The sequence below is a fragment of the Talpa occidentalis genome, unplaced genomic scaffold, assembly GCF_014898055.3.
Source record: "Talpa occidentalis isolate TD23 unplaced genomic scaffold, MPIMG_talOcc4v2.1 talOcc4.9, whole genome shotgun sequence".
Classification (NCBI taxonomy): Eukaryota; Metazoa; Chordata; class Mammalia; order Eulipotyphla; family Talpidae; genus Talpa; species Talpa occidentalis.
Genome location: NW_023605305.1, coordinates 116,822,100 through 116,837,946, shown reverse-complemented (window position 1 = coordinate 116,837,946; position 15,847 = coordinate 116,822,100). Strand labels below are relative to the sequence as shown.

Below are 15,847 nucleotides of genomic sequence, written 5' to 3'. Positions count from 1 at the left end.
CCAAATCCAAATAACACAGAACCGGAGCAAAACTGTGTGCCTTCTATTTCTCCAACTCCAGCCGTGGTCACTGTCTGGAGACAAAGACCCCGCTGTGCTTTGTCGGGTTCAGAGTATGTTGGGCGTGGCACCCCCGTGTCGTGCCTTATTCTGAAGCTGAGCCTCAGCCCAGCCCGCCCGGAGGACCGGCCCTCTGCGGGCCCTTGACCCGAGTGCTGTTCGGTCCTCTCAGCACCGTGCCTGTGACGTTGGACTTGGCTGCTGCGGGCAAGCCTGCCGGCCCCTCCCCCTGAAGCGCAGCCTTCCGCGCACCGTGTGCCCTCTGTGCCCTCTGCTTCCCCGCGGCGACGGACACGCGGTCGGTGTCTTGGAAAGGGCCTGTGTTCAGTAAAGTGTTTCTCGAAGAACTTCCGTCTGGCTAGAGACTCGTCCTCGTGTCGCCCGACCCGCGCGGTGCTGTCTGGGTGCTGAGGGCTGCGCCTCGGCGCGGCCTGCTGTCTTCGCGGCGCCATGTCTAAGCCTGCGTCCCAGGGTGGCGTGGGCACTGGGCGGGCGCCCGGGAGCCGGGGCTCTGCCCTGTGGTCCGACGGGAAGTGGCTTTGGGTACATGGTTGGTCCTGGGTCCTCCGATGTTTGAAACTGGCCATCTCTCCGTCACAGAGGGAAACTTACAAGCCAAGCCGAGTGGCTGTTTTTTGGGGGTCAGTTTCAGGGGCTATTTGGTAACCACTTCATTTGGCCCAGCCCAGCGGTGTGAGAAAGGCGGCCTGTACGTCGTAGCTTATATTAAGCTTGAGGGGGGAGCGCTCTAGCTGTTCTCCCCAAGTGAGCCCTGGGCCATGCGTTGCCGGGGTGGGGGGGTCTTCCTATGTGGGGTTCAGGGCTCTGCCTCAACCCAGCAGTAGTACATTTGGGGGCTGTTGACATTGGGGGCGCCTGGCATTTGGTGGGCAGGATTGATGTGCAGCTGGAGGCATGAGCAGCCCAGGGGCCCCTACCGCCCCTGTCTGGGGGTACCAGGGGACTCGGATTTATAGCCACATCTGCAGGGAGCTAATGGTCCTGTGCCTCATTCGTAGCTGTCGTGTGGTTTCTAAAAGGCATTTTGGGGTGGCAGCAGCTTGATGCTGCCTGTGTCGGGAGTTGCCACGGGTGTCGGGTGCAGCTGGCGGTCTTGGCAGGAGCGCGGCCCTGGACGGACAGGCCGGGTCCGGCGCACGGTGGCGTGGCTGCTCTGCCTGAGGGGGTAGGCGGAGAGCTTGGGAAGGCAGGTGGGGGCCAGGGGTTAGCTGGGGGTGCAGGGCACCTGCTGGCAGCACGAGCTCGGACTGCTTTCCAGGCTTCAAAACCCATTTCCATCTGTAGCGGTTGCCCGGGGCAGTCTCCACTGGCCTGACGGCCTGGCCTGAGGCCCGGCGAACCTGCTGCCTGAGTCAGTCTTGTGAAGCCGGGGCGGGAGGCGGCGTGCGGGCCTGTGTTCTCGGCTGGCGCTTCCACCTGCCCAGCCCAGCCAGGTCGGGGACCAGGCCTCCCCGCTTCCTCTGGACCAGGACGCCTGTCTGCTGCCGGCGGTGACGCAGGAAGACCTGGCCGACCTGGCCGCCCAGGCAGCGCGCACCCGCGGGCCTCAGGGTCCGGACCGGCCCCTCCACAGCTCCTGCCCGGCGCCCAGGCGCGGGGGTGGACGGGGCGACTGTGTGCTGTGGCCGCCGCTCCTCCGCCCCTTTATCTGTAATTGCGCACCCCTCTAGAATTTAATGGTTTATTGGAAAATGGGGCACTTTATAGAAAGCAACTTGTTAGACTCGTCTGTACGGGAAGAATTTGAGTAATTTGTAGCTTATTGTTTATGCTGATTGGCCTGTTTCTTTTCAAGTAAATGGTTGCGTTTGTCAAATCTGATCTTTTTATATTGGTTTTATTTTTGTGCTACTTTCAAAGAATCCCGTAGGGCCATGCGGATGACCTTTCAGTGCAGCCATCTTGAGCGCGGAGAAGGCGGCCGCTCCAGCAGGTGTCAGTTGGGATTCCAGCCGCTGCCCGTTGGGCCAGATGGCGGCGAGGGCGCTTCCCCCGAGGTTCGTGGGGCTGGGTATGGGTGGGGCCCTCTGTGACTTAGTAGGGAGCAGTCTTTGTGGGGGAGCGCCCCGGAATCCTCGGCTCGCACGGTGCTGCTGCTGGCAGGGGGAGGCCATCTGCCTGCCCTCCTGGCTCACGAGACAGGCCCCTAGCGCTGTCCACATCGCCACCTGGGGCCGGCGCCCCGGCTCCATGCTGGGCCCAGCACTCTGTCGGGACCCTCCTGGTGCCCAGTCCCGGCCAGGGCGTGCCCGTGGGCCCCCAGGATGCTTCCCCTTCTGTCAGGAAGCTGCTGACGGCTGCCGCGTGAGGTGGCTGCGACTCCGCTGTCCTCCCTGTCGCAGCATTTGCATTCTGTGCACGCAGTGCTTCCCGCCCCACGGGCGGCCCCTGGGTCTGGGCCAGGCCCTGTTCGATACCTGGCAGTGCCCCGCATGTGCAGGGTCCTGTGTTCTGGGCCGGGCTTCTGCCGGAGGAGACTGCCCTGGGCCCCTCGCGGCTCTTAGCTGTCCAAGTCCTCCTCGAGGCCCTGTCCACGCACTCGTTTGCCCGGAGGGGGATTCGCAGGAGGGGAGCCCCTCTTTGGGCTGATCTTGCCAGACTTTGAAGAGCAAATTCATTCTCACCTGCTTCCCAACTTCCACGTGGTCCCTCCTCTTTGAGACTGTTTCAACTTCCGTTTTAAAATACATCCCTGAGCACCTCACACCCCTCCATGCCTGTATTCGGGCCGAGTCCTGCGCCCCAGCAGGGTTGTCCTGTCTTCCTCTGGCCTCTGGCCTCTGGCACTGGGCGTGCCCTCTCCCACTGCGCACCGTTCTGCGGGTGGGACCGAGGCCCTAGGCCCCCTCTCTGCAAGGGTGCTGGCCTGAGTGAGGGGTGGGTGGCGTCGGAGCCCCTGCTTCCCTGAGGACCCAGGCGCCCGCCCATCCCGTGCTGCTTCCGCTCCCCAGCGCACCTGGGCCAGCCTGGCCTCCCGCCCTGGCCCCCTGCCTGCAGTGCCCTCCTGGCGGCCCGCTCCCCGCCGGTGTCAGGCGCCGGCCAGCCGTGCTGCCCCAGACTGCGCCCCGTGGGGCAGGCTCCCAGCCGCCCTTCTACCTCCCCACTCAACAGCCTCGGAGGCCCCAGCCCCCGGGGAAGTGTTTGCAGCTGGGCGGTGGGGAGTCGGCTCAACAGTCACGGTGAAATGACCACGGGAAAAATTCCAGAAAACTTTAATTTTTCTCCGTTGGGATCAGTCAGCAGGGGGATGTGTATATGGATGGGTCAGTAAATACATTTTTATGTACATGTTTCACAAATTTTACATTCCATCTTTAGGCTGCAGAAATAGGTTTTTTACAAGACAAAAAAAATAACTGCCACAACTTCTGTCTCCATGCAGGGGGGAGGCGGGGCGAAGGGCCGCTTCAGGTCGGGGTCCAGTGAGGAAGAACACATGGGGGAAGCGGTGGCGGAACTGTGCTTGGCGGGAGCGGAAGGCCCCTGCCGCCGGCCCCGCCCTGCCCCGGGTCGGCTGCCCTGTGGACCGCTGCCCCACGGGGTGCGCTGCCTGCCGCTCCCCCGGCCCGGGAGGCCCAGCGCAGGGGCGCCTCCTGCCTTGGGGTCGCCGTCACAGCGTATTGAACCAAAGCGGGGCCTTCCGGGGCCACCCCGGCTCCTGACCCTGAGTGCTCCTCCGCTGGAACAGGCGCCAGGCACCTTTTAAGACAAAGGACAAGGCCTTCGTGCAAACACCTGATGGGCAGCCCTGGGGGCAAGTCCTTGGGGTGGACTCTCGCTGGGCTGGCCGAGGTGCTGTGGCGAGGCTGCCGGGGACACCGGGGAGCCCGCCCCGCTCCTTGGGGCAACTGCCCCCGGCGGTGAACCTGCAGTCAGAAGACTGGAAAGCGCTGTGGGCCGGGATCAGTTATGTAAATAAAGCACATTCCCCGTGGTCTTTGAGCCTTTATTTGGAATTAATTCTTTTGGGACCTTCCATGTCCATCTAACCCCATTGCGCCTGCTCGTCCTGTCCAGCGCATTGGCCAGTGGGCTCCTGCCGTGGGTTCCCTGGGCATCAGGCTTGAGGAGGAGGCCTCTGAAAATAGGCTGTCCAGAGGCAGCCTGCTCGGGTGACTGGGGTGCACACGGCGTGTGCGCCCTTTGGAGGAGCCGCCCTGGTGCCCTCACACCGCCCCCCCACCCAGGGTGCATATCAAGCTGCGCAGTGGGACCTGGGCACCCTTCAGCAGCCCCTTCCCCCAGGTGCGCCCCAAGTCTGGTCCCAGCCGCGGAGGACACAGATTGTGTCTAGTTCTTCAAACTTAGTTGGAGGCCCCTGGGGCTCCCGCTGTCTGTCTTGGGAGTGGAGCTTGGTTGCTTTGCTCTTGAAAGGGTTGGCTTGGGGGCACGTGTCCCGTGCCCAGGTGCACGCGGCCTCGGGCAGGCGAGCTGGGAGGGCCCCTGGGCCTCGTGCTGCCCGGGCCTGGCGCATGGGCCCATGGGACGGCGCAGCAGGAGTGCGGGGGCTTCAGCCTCTAACTCCGCCGCCGAGCTGGGCTCCCCGGCCCAGTCACCAGCACGGCGAGCGCGTGTTGGACACGGAGCGCTGCTTAGAGGACACTCGGTGGCCTTCCGCGCAGCAGGCAGCGGTTTCTCCCTGCAGTCGACCTAGCCAGGCCGGCTCTCGGCGTCCCGCAACCCCGCCTGCTCATGAACAGCTGCGGCCGGCCTCCTGCCCGGCCCGGGGCCTCCCGCCGTGCCCTCTCCTGCTCGGTGAGAGGCCCTCAGCTGGAGAAGCTCCAGATGCGGACACCGGACGGGCTGCCCGCTGGTCCCCGGCTAGTCCCGGGCTTCTCACCTGGCAGGGGAGGCAGCTGCGTTTTGGGGGCCCCGCCTGCTGCCCCAGCGCCCTGCACAGACCGCGCTGCACCAGCCTCGCCCTGGATCTACTGGAGTTAGAGAAGGTAAGACTCTCCCCTCCATGGGGGGGATCTGAGGCTTCCAGCAGGAGCTGGGCGGGGGTCAGGGGCGCACCACGGTGCCCAGGAGGGGCGGCCATGAGGCCCGACCTGTTATCCGCCATCTTGTCTGTCTCGGGGGGGCCTGCTGCTCGGCGCCCTTGGCCTGCCCTCTCCAGACACCCCTTCTGTTTCACAGGCCCCTTTAGAATAATTGTTCCGCGTGCCCTTGGCGCCTGCAGCAAAGAGGATGTGCTGCCGCACCCCCTCCCCTGCACGCCGCGGGCCAGGGTGGGCTGCGAGGGCAGGTGGGCGGTGGCGCGCGGGCTGGAGGTGAGCTGGTGGGAACACAAGTGGAAGCGACACCACTGGGGCCCGCTTGGGCCCCCGCTCCTCCAGCTCCTCCTGTGGCCAAGGCCTGCGAGGGTTGCCCGTCTTGCAGCAGCCGCCCTGCCGCAGGGAGCCCCACGGGACCAGGCCTGAGGCCACGAGGGGCTGCTCACTGGGCGCCGTGGTCCTGCCCAGGCCATAGTTGGGCCACCTGGTCGCGACTAGCGCCTGGTCCGCAGGCCACGGCAGACCTGGGCAACGCGTGCCCTCCTCCCATGCCCTCTTCTGTCCCCGCTTCTCCGAGCCTTCAGAGAACTGTTCAGAGAAGGGTCCAGGCTTTGGAGAGCCGGCAGGGACCTGGCCCTGGCGCCAGCTGGCCGCACCTCTCCTGACCCTGCTCGGTTGGTCCCGCTGGGCCTCCCGGGGGGCTGCTCTCCTTGGCAAGCTCTGCTGCCAGAGACCTGCGCGGGCGCTTGGCCTGCACACCCCGAGCCCGGGCGTCAGGCTGCCGCCATTTGGAGCCGGTGACCAGGCTCCACTGAGGCCTGGGGTCAGGCGTCCACGGTGTGCGTTCCTCCGAGGGCTGTCGCGGCGTGCGAGCAGGCCCGGGCCCCGCGGCTGCTGCTCCTTGGTGAGGTGTCCTCGGCGCAGGAATACTCGGTCTGTGTCCGCGGGCTGGGGCGCACAGGCCTTTTCACGGGCGGGCAGCCGAGGCCACGGACGGCCATGGACGGTGACGACGCGGGGCATCACCTCGGAAGGCGTGGACTTGGCCGGGAAGCGGCGCCGAGCTGCACCATCTGTTGGCCAGCCTGGCCCAGGGCGCGGGGCAGGCCAGCTGCGATGTGAGGAGCCCGCGAGCGCGGCTGGCTTGCTCTCCGCCTGGTCCGCGCGCTGTGTCCTCTCGGCGCTAACCTGGTGCCTCCGGACGGACGCCTGCGGGTCTCAGCCAAGGCGCTGCAGCCAGGGCCGGAGGGAGGGCGGAGGCCCGAGGCCCGGGCGGCGTGGGAAGCCCCTCTCTGCTGGCCTCTGGCGGCGGCGGGAAGCAGTGAAGGGACGGGGCGAGCCGCTCCCCAGGGAGCCAGAGGGGCCTCCCCAGCCCAGGCCTCTGAGCTGTCACCCCTCCCGGCAAACGCTCCTCCGCTGGGGTTGGGGGGGCAGGGGAGCTCAGAGAGAAGAACTGGGGAGGGGGCAGGAGGCGGTGTCCTTGGAGACATGGGGTGCCCTCCTGTTCTTCCACCTGTGGTAGCTGGGGCGCCTCCCGCGCCCCAGGCTTCTGTCCGGGGGCCTTCCCTGGCCCCGGATTTGGCTCGGGAGCGCGGGACGTGCGGGAGCCGGCGGCAGGAGGGGCGTAGGAGGCCCGGGGCTTTCTGCGTGGTGTCTGGTTCCCTGTCTGTGAAGATCTGGAATTGTCTTTGTGAAAGGCGTAGCGTCTACGCAGGCCCCGTCGCTGGCCCCGGGCAGATGGAGGCATCGTTGCGTGTGCGTCGAGGAGGCTTGCTGCCGGCAGCGGGGTTGGTGACAGGATCTGGGGTGGGGGGTGTGCTGGGGTGGGGGTGGGCTGAGGGGTGGCCCAGGGTGCGGGGGGTGCAGCCCAAGGGGTGGGGAATGGTGGTGTGGGGCATAGGGGGAGGCAACTCGGTGTGGATGCAGCTGCGGGGGCGGCTGAGGGTTGGGGAGGTGCCTGAGGGGGGCGAGCACAGCAGGTGGGAGTCTGAGGCAGTGGGCCCTGCCGCAGGTGTGGGTGCTGGGAGCCGGGTACTGGGGTGCAGCGGTGCAGTGAGGGGCTGGTCTCGGGCTGACGCCATGGTTGGGCATTGGAGCCCTTACCCCGCTGCTTCCCCAGCTGCACACAGACAGGGGTGCTGGGACACACCTGCACCCCTTCCCCAGCCCATCACGAACCCAGAGTCTGGCTTTGGCAAATCTCCTTCCACGAGGAGCCGGCTGGGCAGGGCCCCTCCCCGGGGCAGCCGCTGGCCTCATGCAGGGCTAGGTAGGGTGTGCCCGGGGCACGGTTTGCTGGAGGGGTGCTCGGGGGCTGTGTTGACTTCCCATTCTCTCTATTTTGGTTTCTCTGCCTGCTGTCCGATGGAACTTTCCAGAGCGGGGGCATTGCAGAACGCGCGACCAGAACAGAGCTGCCTGGCTGGGCGGGAGAGGCCCGAGGGCAGTGGCTCCTGCGCTGAGCTCATCTCGCTCTCCAAGAGCCGGGAAACACCTCTGTTACTGCTGAAGGTCCCCCGGCTGGCACAGCTGCTGCCGCCCCGAGCCTGGGCGTCCTGGGAGCCGCCCGGGGGCCTCCTCTGGCCTCGACCCCGGGGCCTTGTTCTCCTCGGAACCGAGTCCTTTCTTCTGCGGGCTCCAGCCTCCCAGACGCGCCCCGTCCTCGGAGGGTGTACGGCCCCTGTCAGGAGGGGCGGCCAGATGCCCCAGGCTGCTGCTGGCTGGGATGGCTGAGTGGCCAGGCTGGGCCCTCTCCTATGGTGTCTGCGCGTCACACAAAACCTGCAAACGTGGGCGGCCCCTCCCCTGTAGCCCTGCCCCGCCCGGCGGCTCCTCTAACGGGTTTGAAGCAGAGGCCGCTGGGCCTGTTTCTTTCCTCCCCGAGGTGGGGAGGCGCTGCGTCGGCGCAGGAGGGCCACGTGCCTGGAGGACATGTCCTAAAAGCAGAGTGGGGCTCGGGGCGTGGCAGGCCCACCAGTCTGCGGTCCCCTCGCGGGCCCCCCCGAGCCTGCCCCAGGTACCCGCTTGCCGCCCGACATGGGCGCACCTGGCCAGGGTGTGGGCTGTGCCGCTCGGAGGGGGTGAGGTCACCTGCCCACCAGGTCAGCCCCATCCTCCCTCCCTGTGCCCACGGGGCTGACACGCCAAGGGGACGCACAGCAGGGCCGCTCAGCCGGCCTCGAGGGTCCTGTGGCCCCGGAGGAGTGTTTAGGCCTCCCTGGTCTGGTTTGATTTTCTGGATGAAACACCCCCCGCGACGCCTCCCCAGGCGCGTGCCCTCCCTGGCCAGACCGCCGCGCATGCGCGTCCTCTCCCCGGCTGTCCGCCCACACAGCGGGGCTGGGGACAGGAGCCGCACGCGTCCCCCAGAAGGCAGCGAGAACTGTGCCGGCGCCCGTGGCCTGCGGCTCGGACATCACGGTGTCTGCGTGAGCTGCGTGCCTGGTCCCTGCGAGCAGAGCGGGCTGGGCGGGGAGCAGCGCCCCAGGCCACCTTCCTGGTGCATCCGCGGGACGCTGAGGCCCCCTGGCCGGCCAGGCCCTGTCCCTGGAGGACCAAGTTCAGCTTTTCCCTTGGCCGACAGGGATCCAGGCGTGGTCAGTCCTGGGAGGCTCTGTGCCTCCCCGCGTGTGAGGGCTGGTCCTGCTGTCCTGGCTGCCGTGGCCACGCGCTGGGCTGGCCCTCCGTGGCACCAGCCCAGACCCCGTGTGGGGGGGTGCAGGGGCTGACCACCGGGGGCCGTCTGGCCCCTGAGGAGTCTTGGCTGGCTGGTTCACCTGGACGCAGACCTCTGCATCTCGTCTGGTGGCCGTGGAGGAGCGAGGCGGCTGCTGAACTCGCTGGGCAAGCGTGCTGGCCCCTGTGATAAAGTGCTAGTGACGGCGGGGACCGCGCGCCCTTTGGACTAGGGCTTTCCCTCCTAAAGTGACGTCGTGCGGCGAAGGCGTGAGCCGTGCCCCTCCTCCAGGGCCAGCTCATCCCGGGCCTCTGTCGCGGCTCCTCCTGCGTGGCCGGTGATGCCGCATCTGGGCTCCCCGTCCGGCCCGTGGCCTCGGCCGCTCCGCCCCTCAGTTCCTGCCCCCAGTACCCAGCCATCCTGGATCCGACTCCAGAGTGGCTTGTCTGGACTTTCCTACACGTTAAAGCTAAACAAAGCACCGAAAGGAAAATGAAGACTTATAAAAATATAACGGGGTCACCCCCCAGCTTGAAATTCAGTGAACAGACTTTCCAGACACCCTGGACCCCACCCTCCATTCACACGGGCTGCGACACACCCCACACCTCACTCTGGAACCCCTGAGCCCTGGGTCCTCCACCCCCCGACCCTGCCTTCCCAGACACACTCCCACTGGCCATTCCAAAGAGACTCGCCAAAAAATAGACATTTGAAAAAGTGCATCTGTTTATACTCCGTCTATCTGCATATTTCTTGAGATTATTACTTTTTTTTAAACCATAAAAAAGATTGCATATTGGCAATTTGTGAGAACACCGGGCGGCCGATTCCAGGGGGCGGCGCCAAGCGGTGCGAGCACTGAAGCAGGGGGGCCGGGAGGGGCAGGTGGTCCGGGCCGGAGGCCTGGGACCGGCCTGGGGCCTCTGTCCCTGGCGCCCTCTGCCTCCGCCTTCCCGGCTCCTCTGGGTCCCGCCCCCGGAAGCAGAGGCTGGATGGCTTTTTGGCGTGTGTCCACCCTGCCGGCTGGACCAAGGCGTGGCTGGGAGGGTGTGCGGGGACGCAGCAGAGCAAGCTGCTTTGTGACGGACCCCCCTCCGGGACAGCGGCCTCGCCCCGCCACGTCGAGGCTTTAAGCAGTTGCTAGGCTGACAGGCTGAGAATCGCCTGTTCTCGTGGGTTTGCGCTAACATCAAGCGTGGATATAGGTCGTATATTACATGGCTTTCCTTCTGCCTGGGCAGGAGAAGACTCTGCCGTGCTCGAGGTTTTGAAAGCCGCCCCGCCCCAGCCCCGCACCGGCCGCCAGGTCCTCCCGGGACGCCCCGGCGGACGGGGGTTGCCCAGGCCGCATGCAGCGCTGCCGGGCTGGGGCTGGGGCGCGGGGCTGCGAGCTGCTCCCTCCGCCCCGCCGCCCCTCCGCCCTCGCCCAGCCCGTGCAGACCGTCACTGGTTGTGCACGTCCTCCCTGCGGACGATCTTGTAGATGATCCAGTAGAACATGTTGAAGATGAGGAAGGCCATGGGGAAGCCGATGCGTGAGATCTTGTCGATCTTCTTGGCCCGCTGGATGAAGAGCTTCCGCATCTCCTCGGGCGTCTTGGAGGGCGCGGGCGGGGGGTTGGTGGCGGTGCTGTTGGCGCCCTTGACCGAGATGCCGTCCTTGGCCTGCAGGCAGGCGGGGCCCATCCCGTAGGCGGAGAAGTTGAAGCGGCCCTCCCCGGCCTCGTCCTCCTGGAACAGACGCAGCATGGGGCTCTGCGGAAGGTCAGCCGGACCGGGGCGCCCTCCCCGCCGGGCGCCCCCGCCGGCCCCTCTGCTGGCCCCCGCCGGCCCCCCGCCAGGCCTGCTGCGTCCTGGCGCCCGCGGTGAGGCCCTCGCGAGGGGCCCCGCCTGCTGGCCAGATGCAGAGCGGGGGCCGCGGCGAGGCTTAGGTGTCTGTCCCGCCAAGCCCTGCCTGCTGGCCTGGGGCCTCCGTGGGGCAGGGCTGGTCTCCTATCCCTGGAAGTGGAGGACAGCACCCGCCTGCAGGGGTGACCGGGGAGGGGCACTCCCTGTTGGGAGCCGGGGACAGTGGGGGCAGCTCCCTGCCTCGCCTCTGCTGGCCTCCGCCTCCGCCCTCTGCTGGCCCCTGGCTCCCCAGCTCCCTGCAGACGGGGCGGCGGTGGCCGTGGCCCCACTGCAGCTCCCAGGGCCTCTCCCCGCCCGGCGGATGGGGCTGTGCTCCCGTGGGAAGGGGGTGCCCAGCAGGCACACCCCGGGGGGCGCCGCCACAGCTAAGTGACCCAAGAGCCGTGGCCTCGTGCCTGTGAGCTCTTTGGGGGCCGGCTCCCCAGCGCCTGGGCGGGACGCCCCGAGGCCCGCGAGCCCGGCGTGCAGCTCCCGCCCAGGCTGTCCTCGCGGCTCATGGCCCAGGTGCCCCGAGGGTCCGCGCGGTGCCGCAGCGGCCTGGACCCGTGGGCCCCGGGATGCAGGTGCCCCGGCCCGGCCCGGCCCGGCCCGGCCTACCTTGTGATGCCTGCGCTTCCTCCGGAAGCGGAGCAGCTCCTTGTGCTGCCGGGACACGAAGTTGACGGCCGCGTACTCCAGCAGCGCCGAGAACACGAAGAGCAGGCACACGGCCATCCAGATGTCGATGGCCTTCACATAGGACACCTGGGGGCACAGGCCAGAGTGGGTCGGCGGGCCCTCAGCCCAGGCCGGGCGGCCCTCACCCCCAGGCCCGGCGGCCCTCACCCCCAGGCCCGGGCGGCCCTCACCCCCAGGCCACGGGGGGCTCTCAGCCCAGGCACAGCTGGCCCTCACCCCCAGGCCGTGGGGGGCCCTCACCCCCAGGCAGGGAGGGGGGCTTGGAGGGGCGAGGGACAGCGGGCAGGTGCCGGGCAGGGCCGTGGCTCATCAGTCAGCGAGCCCAGCTGGTGCAGGCTGCGGCAGGCCAGGAGTCCACCAGGCCGCCTGCGGGGAGGCCGCCCCTTCCGTCCTGCGTCAGGGCCACGGGAACCCGGGAACAATGGCAGAAGCCACTTTTCTCATCAAGCTGTTAACTAGCCGGAGCCTCGGTGACCCTGTGCGCATTTAAGAAAAGCAGCTGGATGTGGGAGCAGCAAATTCTGTGGCAAACGAAGCACCAAACCAGCTTTGACTGAGACGGCTCCCTGCGGCGCCAGGAGCGGCCCGCCCTGCAGCTGCGGTCAGGGGGCCCGGCCCCCCGCAGGCTTGGGTGAAGCAAGTGCCTCCAGCTGTCCGCCCCTCGGCCAAGGCCCCCTCCCCGGCCCCAGCAGCCGCTCGCGGAGCAGGGCCCCCTGTTCCTGCGCGTCCCGGGAAGGGGCTCTCCGGCGCCCCTCACTTAGCAGTGTGTCCTCAAGGGTCATCACGGTGTCACTTTCCTCAGTATTTCATTCTTTTTTATGTGCAAACGATACTCCGCAAGGCGGCGCGTGGTGGCCACATCTTGTTCCTCCATTTTGGGTTGATGGACGTTTGGGTTGTTTCCACCTTTCGGCCATTTTGAGTCATGCTGCCCTGCACACCCGTGTGACATGTGCTCTCATTGCCCCCGGGGCCTGGTGCTTTTAATTTGCCCCGTTCCCCTCCTCCCGGCCCCGGCTCCACGCGAGACTGGAAACTGGTGTCTCGCAAGCACGGTGAGCGCCCGTGCCTGGCAGTCAGCGGGTCAGGCGGGCAGACTTGGAGCTTCGTTAAAGCCCGTTTCCTGAGAACTGTCACAATTTACCTGTTTAGTGGCTGCCCGAGACCTCGCTCACAGGCTCTTTATTTGGCTTGACTTGGAGCTGGCCAGATGTGAACAGGCTTTTCCTTGGAGCATTTGCTGAAAACAGTGCTCAGAAGTGTTGAGCACTGTATCAGCCGAGGCAGGAGATAGCAGCTGAGGCAAACCATTGGTTGATCAAAAAGCTTAGAAGAGAAAGCTGCAGAATGAGGTGCCCACAGGGGCTTTGGAAGGCTCCGCCATGTTCCCGGGGGCCCATGTGCATGGCCAGGTGAGGCCTGACTGGCTGGCGGGGTGGAGGGTAAGTGTGTGGCTTGGCTGAGCGTTGAGGTGGCACCCTGACATGCCGAGAGCCCCAGACCAGCGCTGGGAGATTTACAGGTTCTAGGCTTTTAAAGAAATCTCTGTCCATTTTTTAGCTACCCACTCAGATAAATGAACAGACTTAACTAACCCCAAACAGCAAAGAATACTGGCATTACAGAACTAGTTCAGAGGAGTTACTAAGCAAGAACATCAAATGAGGAGGCAGGCGAATCGTTACATTATGTAATATGTGTCCTTGCCAACAAAATACTATAAGCCATACAAAGAAATGGGGACAGAATGGCCTCCAGTGGACTGATGTTTGCGTACAGCAACATATGTTGAAATCCAAACTCTCACACTAGGGTATCTGGAGACCTTTAAGAGGTGATCAGGTGACGAGCGAAGAACCTCATGAACAGTATCGGTGCCTGTATAAAAAGAGGCCAGAGGCTGACCTACTTCTCTGTCCGTCATGTGAGGATACAACAGCAAGCTGGCAGTTTTTAACTGGGAGAGGGCCCTTCCCAGGACCTGACCATGCTGGTATCCTGACATCAGATTTCCATTTTCCAGAACTGCGAGGAGTAGGTTTCAGTGGTCTGTGAGCCTCCCAGTTTATGGTACTTTGTTGGAGCAGCCTGGACTGACCAAGACTGGCCCACACCTAGGAAAAAAGGCAGTGGAAGGAAGCTACCAGGATGCGTGGCTTTGGGCTAAGTACTTTAACCAGCTATCTGATGTATTCAAAGACTAAAGGAAACCATGTCTAGACAACTGAGGAAAAGTATGAGAACCAAGTAGAGGAAGAAATAGGAATAATAATAATAATAGTAGTAGTAGAAGAAGAAGGAGAAAAATCAAGTGTAAATCCTGGAGTTGAAAAGCAACTGAAATGAAAATTTCACTAGACAGTATCAACGGCATATTTGAACAGACAGAAGAAAGGACAAATAAACTTGAAGAGGAGTCAGTGAGCTTGAGGCTGTCCTACCCAAGAAACAGGATGAAGGGAAATGAACAGAACCTCGGAGGCGGGTGGGGACCACCAGGTGCACGAGCACCTGAAATGGGTGTCCCGATCACGTGGGATTTATCCTGGGGATGCAAAGTTGGTCAAACAGGCAAGAAACAATCACCATGTGACAAGAACAGAGGACAAACATCACAGGCTCCTTTAAATAGATGCAGAAACGTCATTTGACAAAATATAGCACCTTTCATGATGAAAACAACAACTAGGGATAGAAGGGATTTTCTCCTCTTGATAAAGGAAATCTAAGAAGAATCCACAGTCATTATCATGCTTAGTGGTGAAAACTGAACCCCTTTCCTATAAGATTAGGAATATGATAAAAAATGTCTGCTTTAATCATGACTATTTGACATTGTATTGGAATTTCTAGCCAGGGCAATTAGGCAAGAAAAACAGCTAAAAGGCATTCTGGTTGTAAAGAAAGTGAAGCTGTCTCTAAAGATGAGCTGGTCTATGTATCACAATCCTATTCCATACAATACAAGACAGTTCTGAGGAAGGCATAAAAATCTGTTGGAGCTAATGAGTTCAGCGAAACCGCAGAACCCTATATACAAGAAGTGAACTGCCCTCCTGTACACTAGGATGATCAAATTAAAAAACGGAATTAAACAATTTCATTTATAATAGCATAAAGTAGAATCATATATCGGAAATTAGCTTAACAAACTAAGTGCAAAACTCATAAGAAAACTAGAAGATTTTGTTGAATGAAAGTGAAGACGACCCCCATAAACAGGAAGGCAGCTTGTGTTCCCGGATTCGAGGACTTAATATTGTTCAGATGGCAGCACTCCCCACATACATCTAGTGATTGGTGCTAAGCTCATCTTAAAATTCATACTCATGATTATATGGAAATACAAGGACCCGGAATAGCCACAACTATCTTAAAATCAGAACAAACTTGAGGGACTCACACATCCCTATTTCAAAATCCTTACTACAAAGCTATGGTAATCAAAACGGTGTGGTGCTGACATAAGGTTAGATACACAGATCACTGGAATAGGATTGTGATTCCAGAAATAAACCCAGACATCTATGGTCATTTGATGTTGGACGAGGCTGTCAATTCAATGGAGAAGAATTATTTTCTCATCAGATGGTGCTGGGACAAATGGATGCCCCTGTGGAAGAGTGATATACCTCCCTTCCTCAGACCAAATGTAAAAATGAAATAGATGAAAAACGAAGAGCTAAGCCATAGAACTTTTGGGAAAAAATAGGTGTAAATATTCATGATCTTACACATTAATTTAAATATGAAAACAAAAGCACAAGCAGAAAAGGAAAAATAGATAAGTTAGACTTCACCAGAATTTTTCTGCATTAGAGACACAATGCAGTGTCAAGACAGCCAACAGAGAGGGAGAGAATATTTGCAATCATATATGTGATGAGGGTGTGAAACCCACACAACACACAGCGTTAGCAGAGCTGACCGTACAAAGAGAAATACCCAATTTAAAAGTGGGCAAACAATTTGAATAGACATTTCTGCCATGAAGACATAAAAACGCCCAACAAGCACGTGAAAAGGATGCTCAGCACTCGTGGAAGATAGCTCGGCAGCTCCTCCAAGAGTGAAGCATTTAGTTGCCATATAACCCAACAGTCCACTCCCAGGCCTGCACCGACGAGAGGTGAAGCTGTGGCCACACAAAGATGCGTGCAGGGATATTCATGGAGGCATCATCTAGGAGAGCCAAGAGTTCACCAGCGATGACTAAACAACGTGCTGTGTTCACACAGCGGGATACTGATACAAGAAGCAAGAAGTGCTGATCTGGAAGGCAAGGACCCTGGGAAACACTCAGACTGGATGCAGCCCGTCCGGTCTGTTTCCCTGAGCTGTCCAGAGCGGGGCGGTAGAGGCTGGCGGGAGGGGGCGACGAGCCGCGTGGGCTTCCCTTTCGTGCTGACACAGCGTGTGGGATTTGGCAGTGGTGGGGTGCAGATTTGTGGCTACAGTAAGTGCCGTTGACTTCTGCGCTTGCCAAGCGTGACGGGACATAGCA

At 62.3% G+C, this 15,847-nt stretch overlaps 1 protein-coding gene across 1 annotated transcript in view; it reads right to left on the bottom strand.

Annotated features, from left to right (window-relative positions):
* Nucleotides 1-10,184: 10,184 nt before the first annotated feature.
* GLRA1 (glycine receptor alpha 1) overlaps nt 10,185-15,847 on the bottom strand; it is a 41,875-nt gene continuing 36,212 nt past the window's right edge. The window contains exons 9-10 of the mRNA XM_054691565.1: nt 11,263-11,409; nt 10,185-10,488 (exon numbers count right to left, since the gene is read on the bottom strand). Coding sequence (XP_054547540.1) covers nt 10,201-10,488; nt 11,263-11,409 — 435 coding nt within the window. The 3' untranslated portion in view covers nt 10,185-10,200. The remainder of the gene's footprint in view (nt 10,489-11,262; nt 11,410-15,847) is intronic.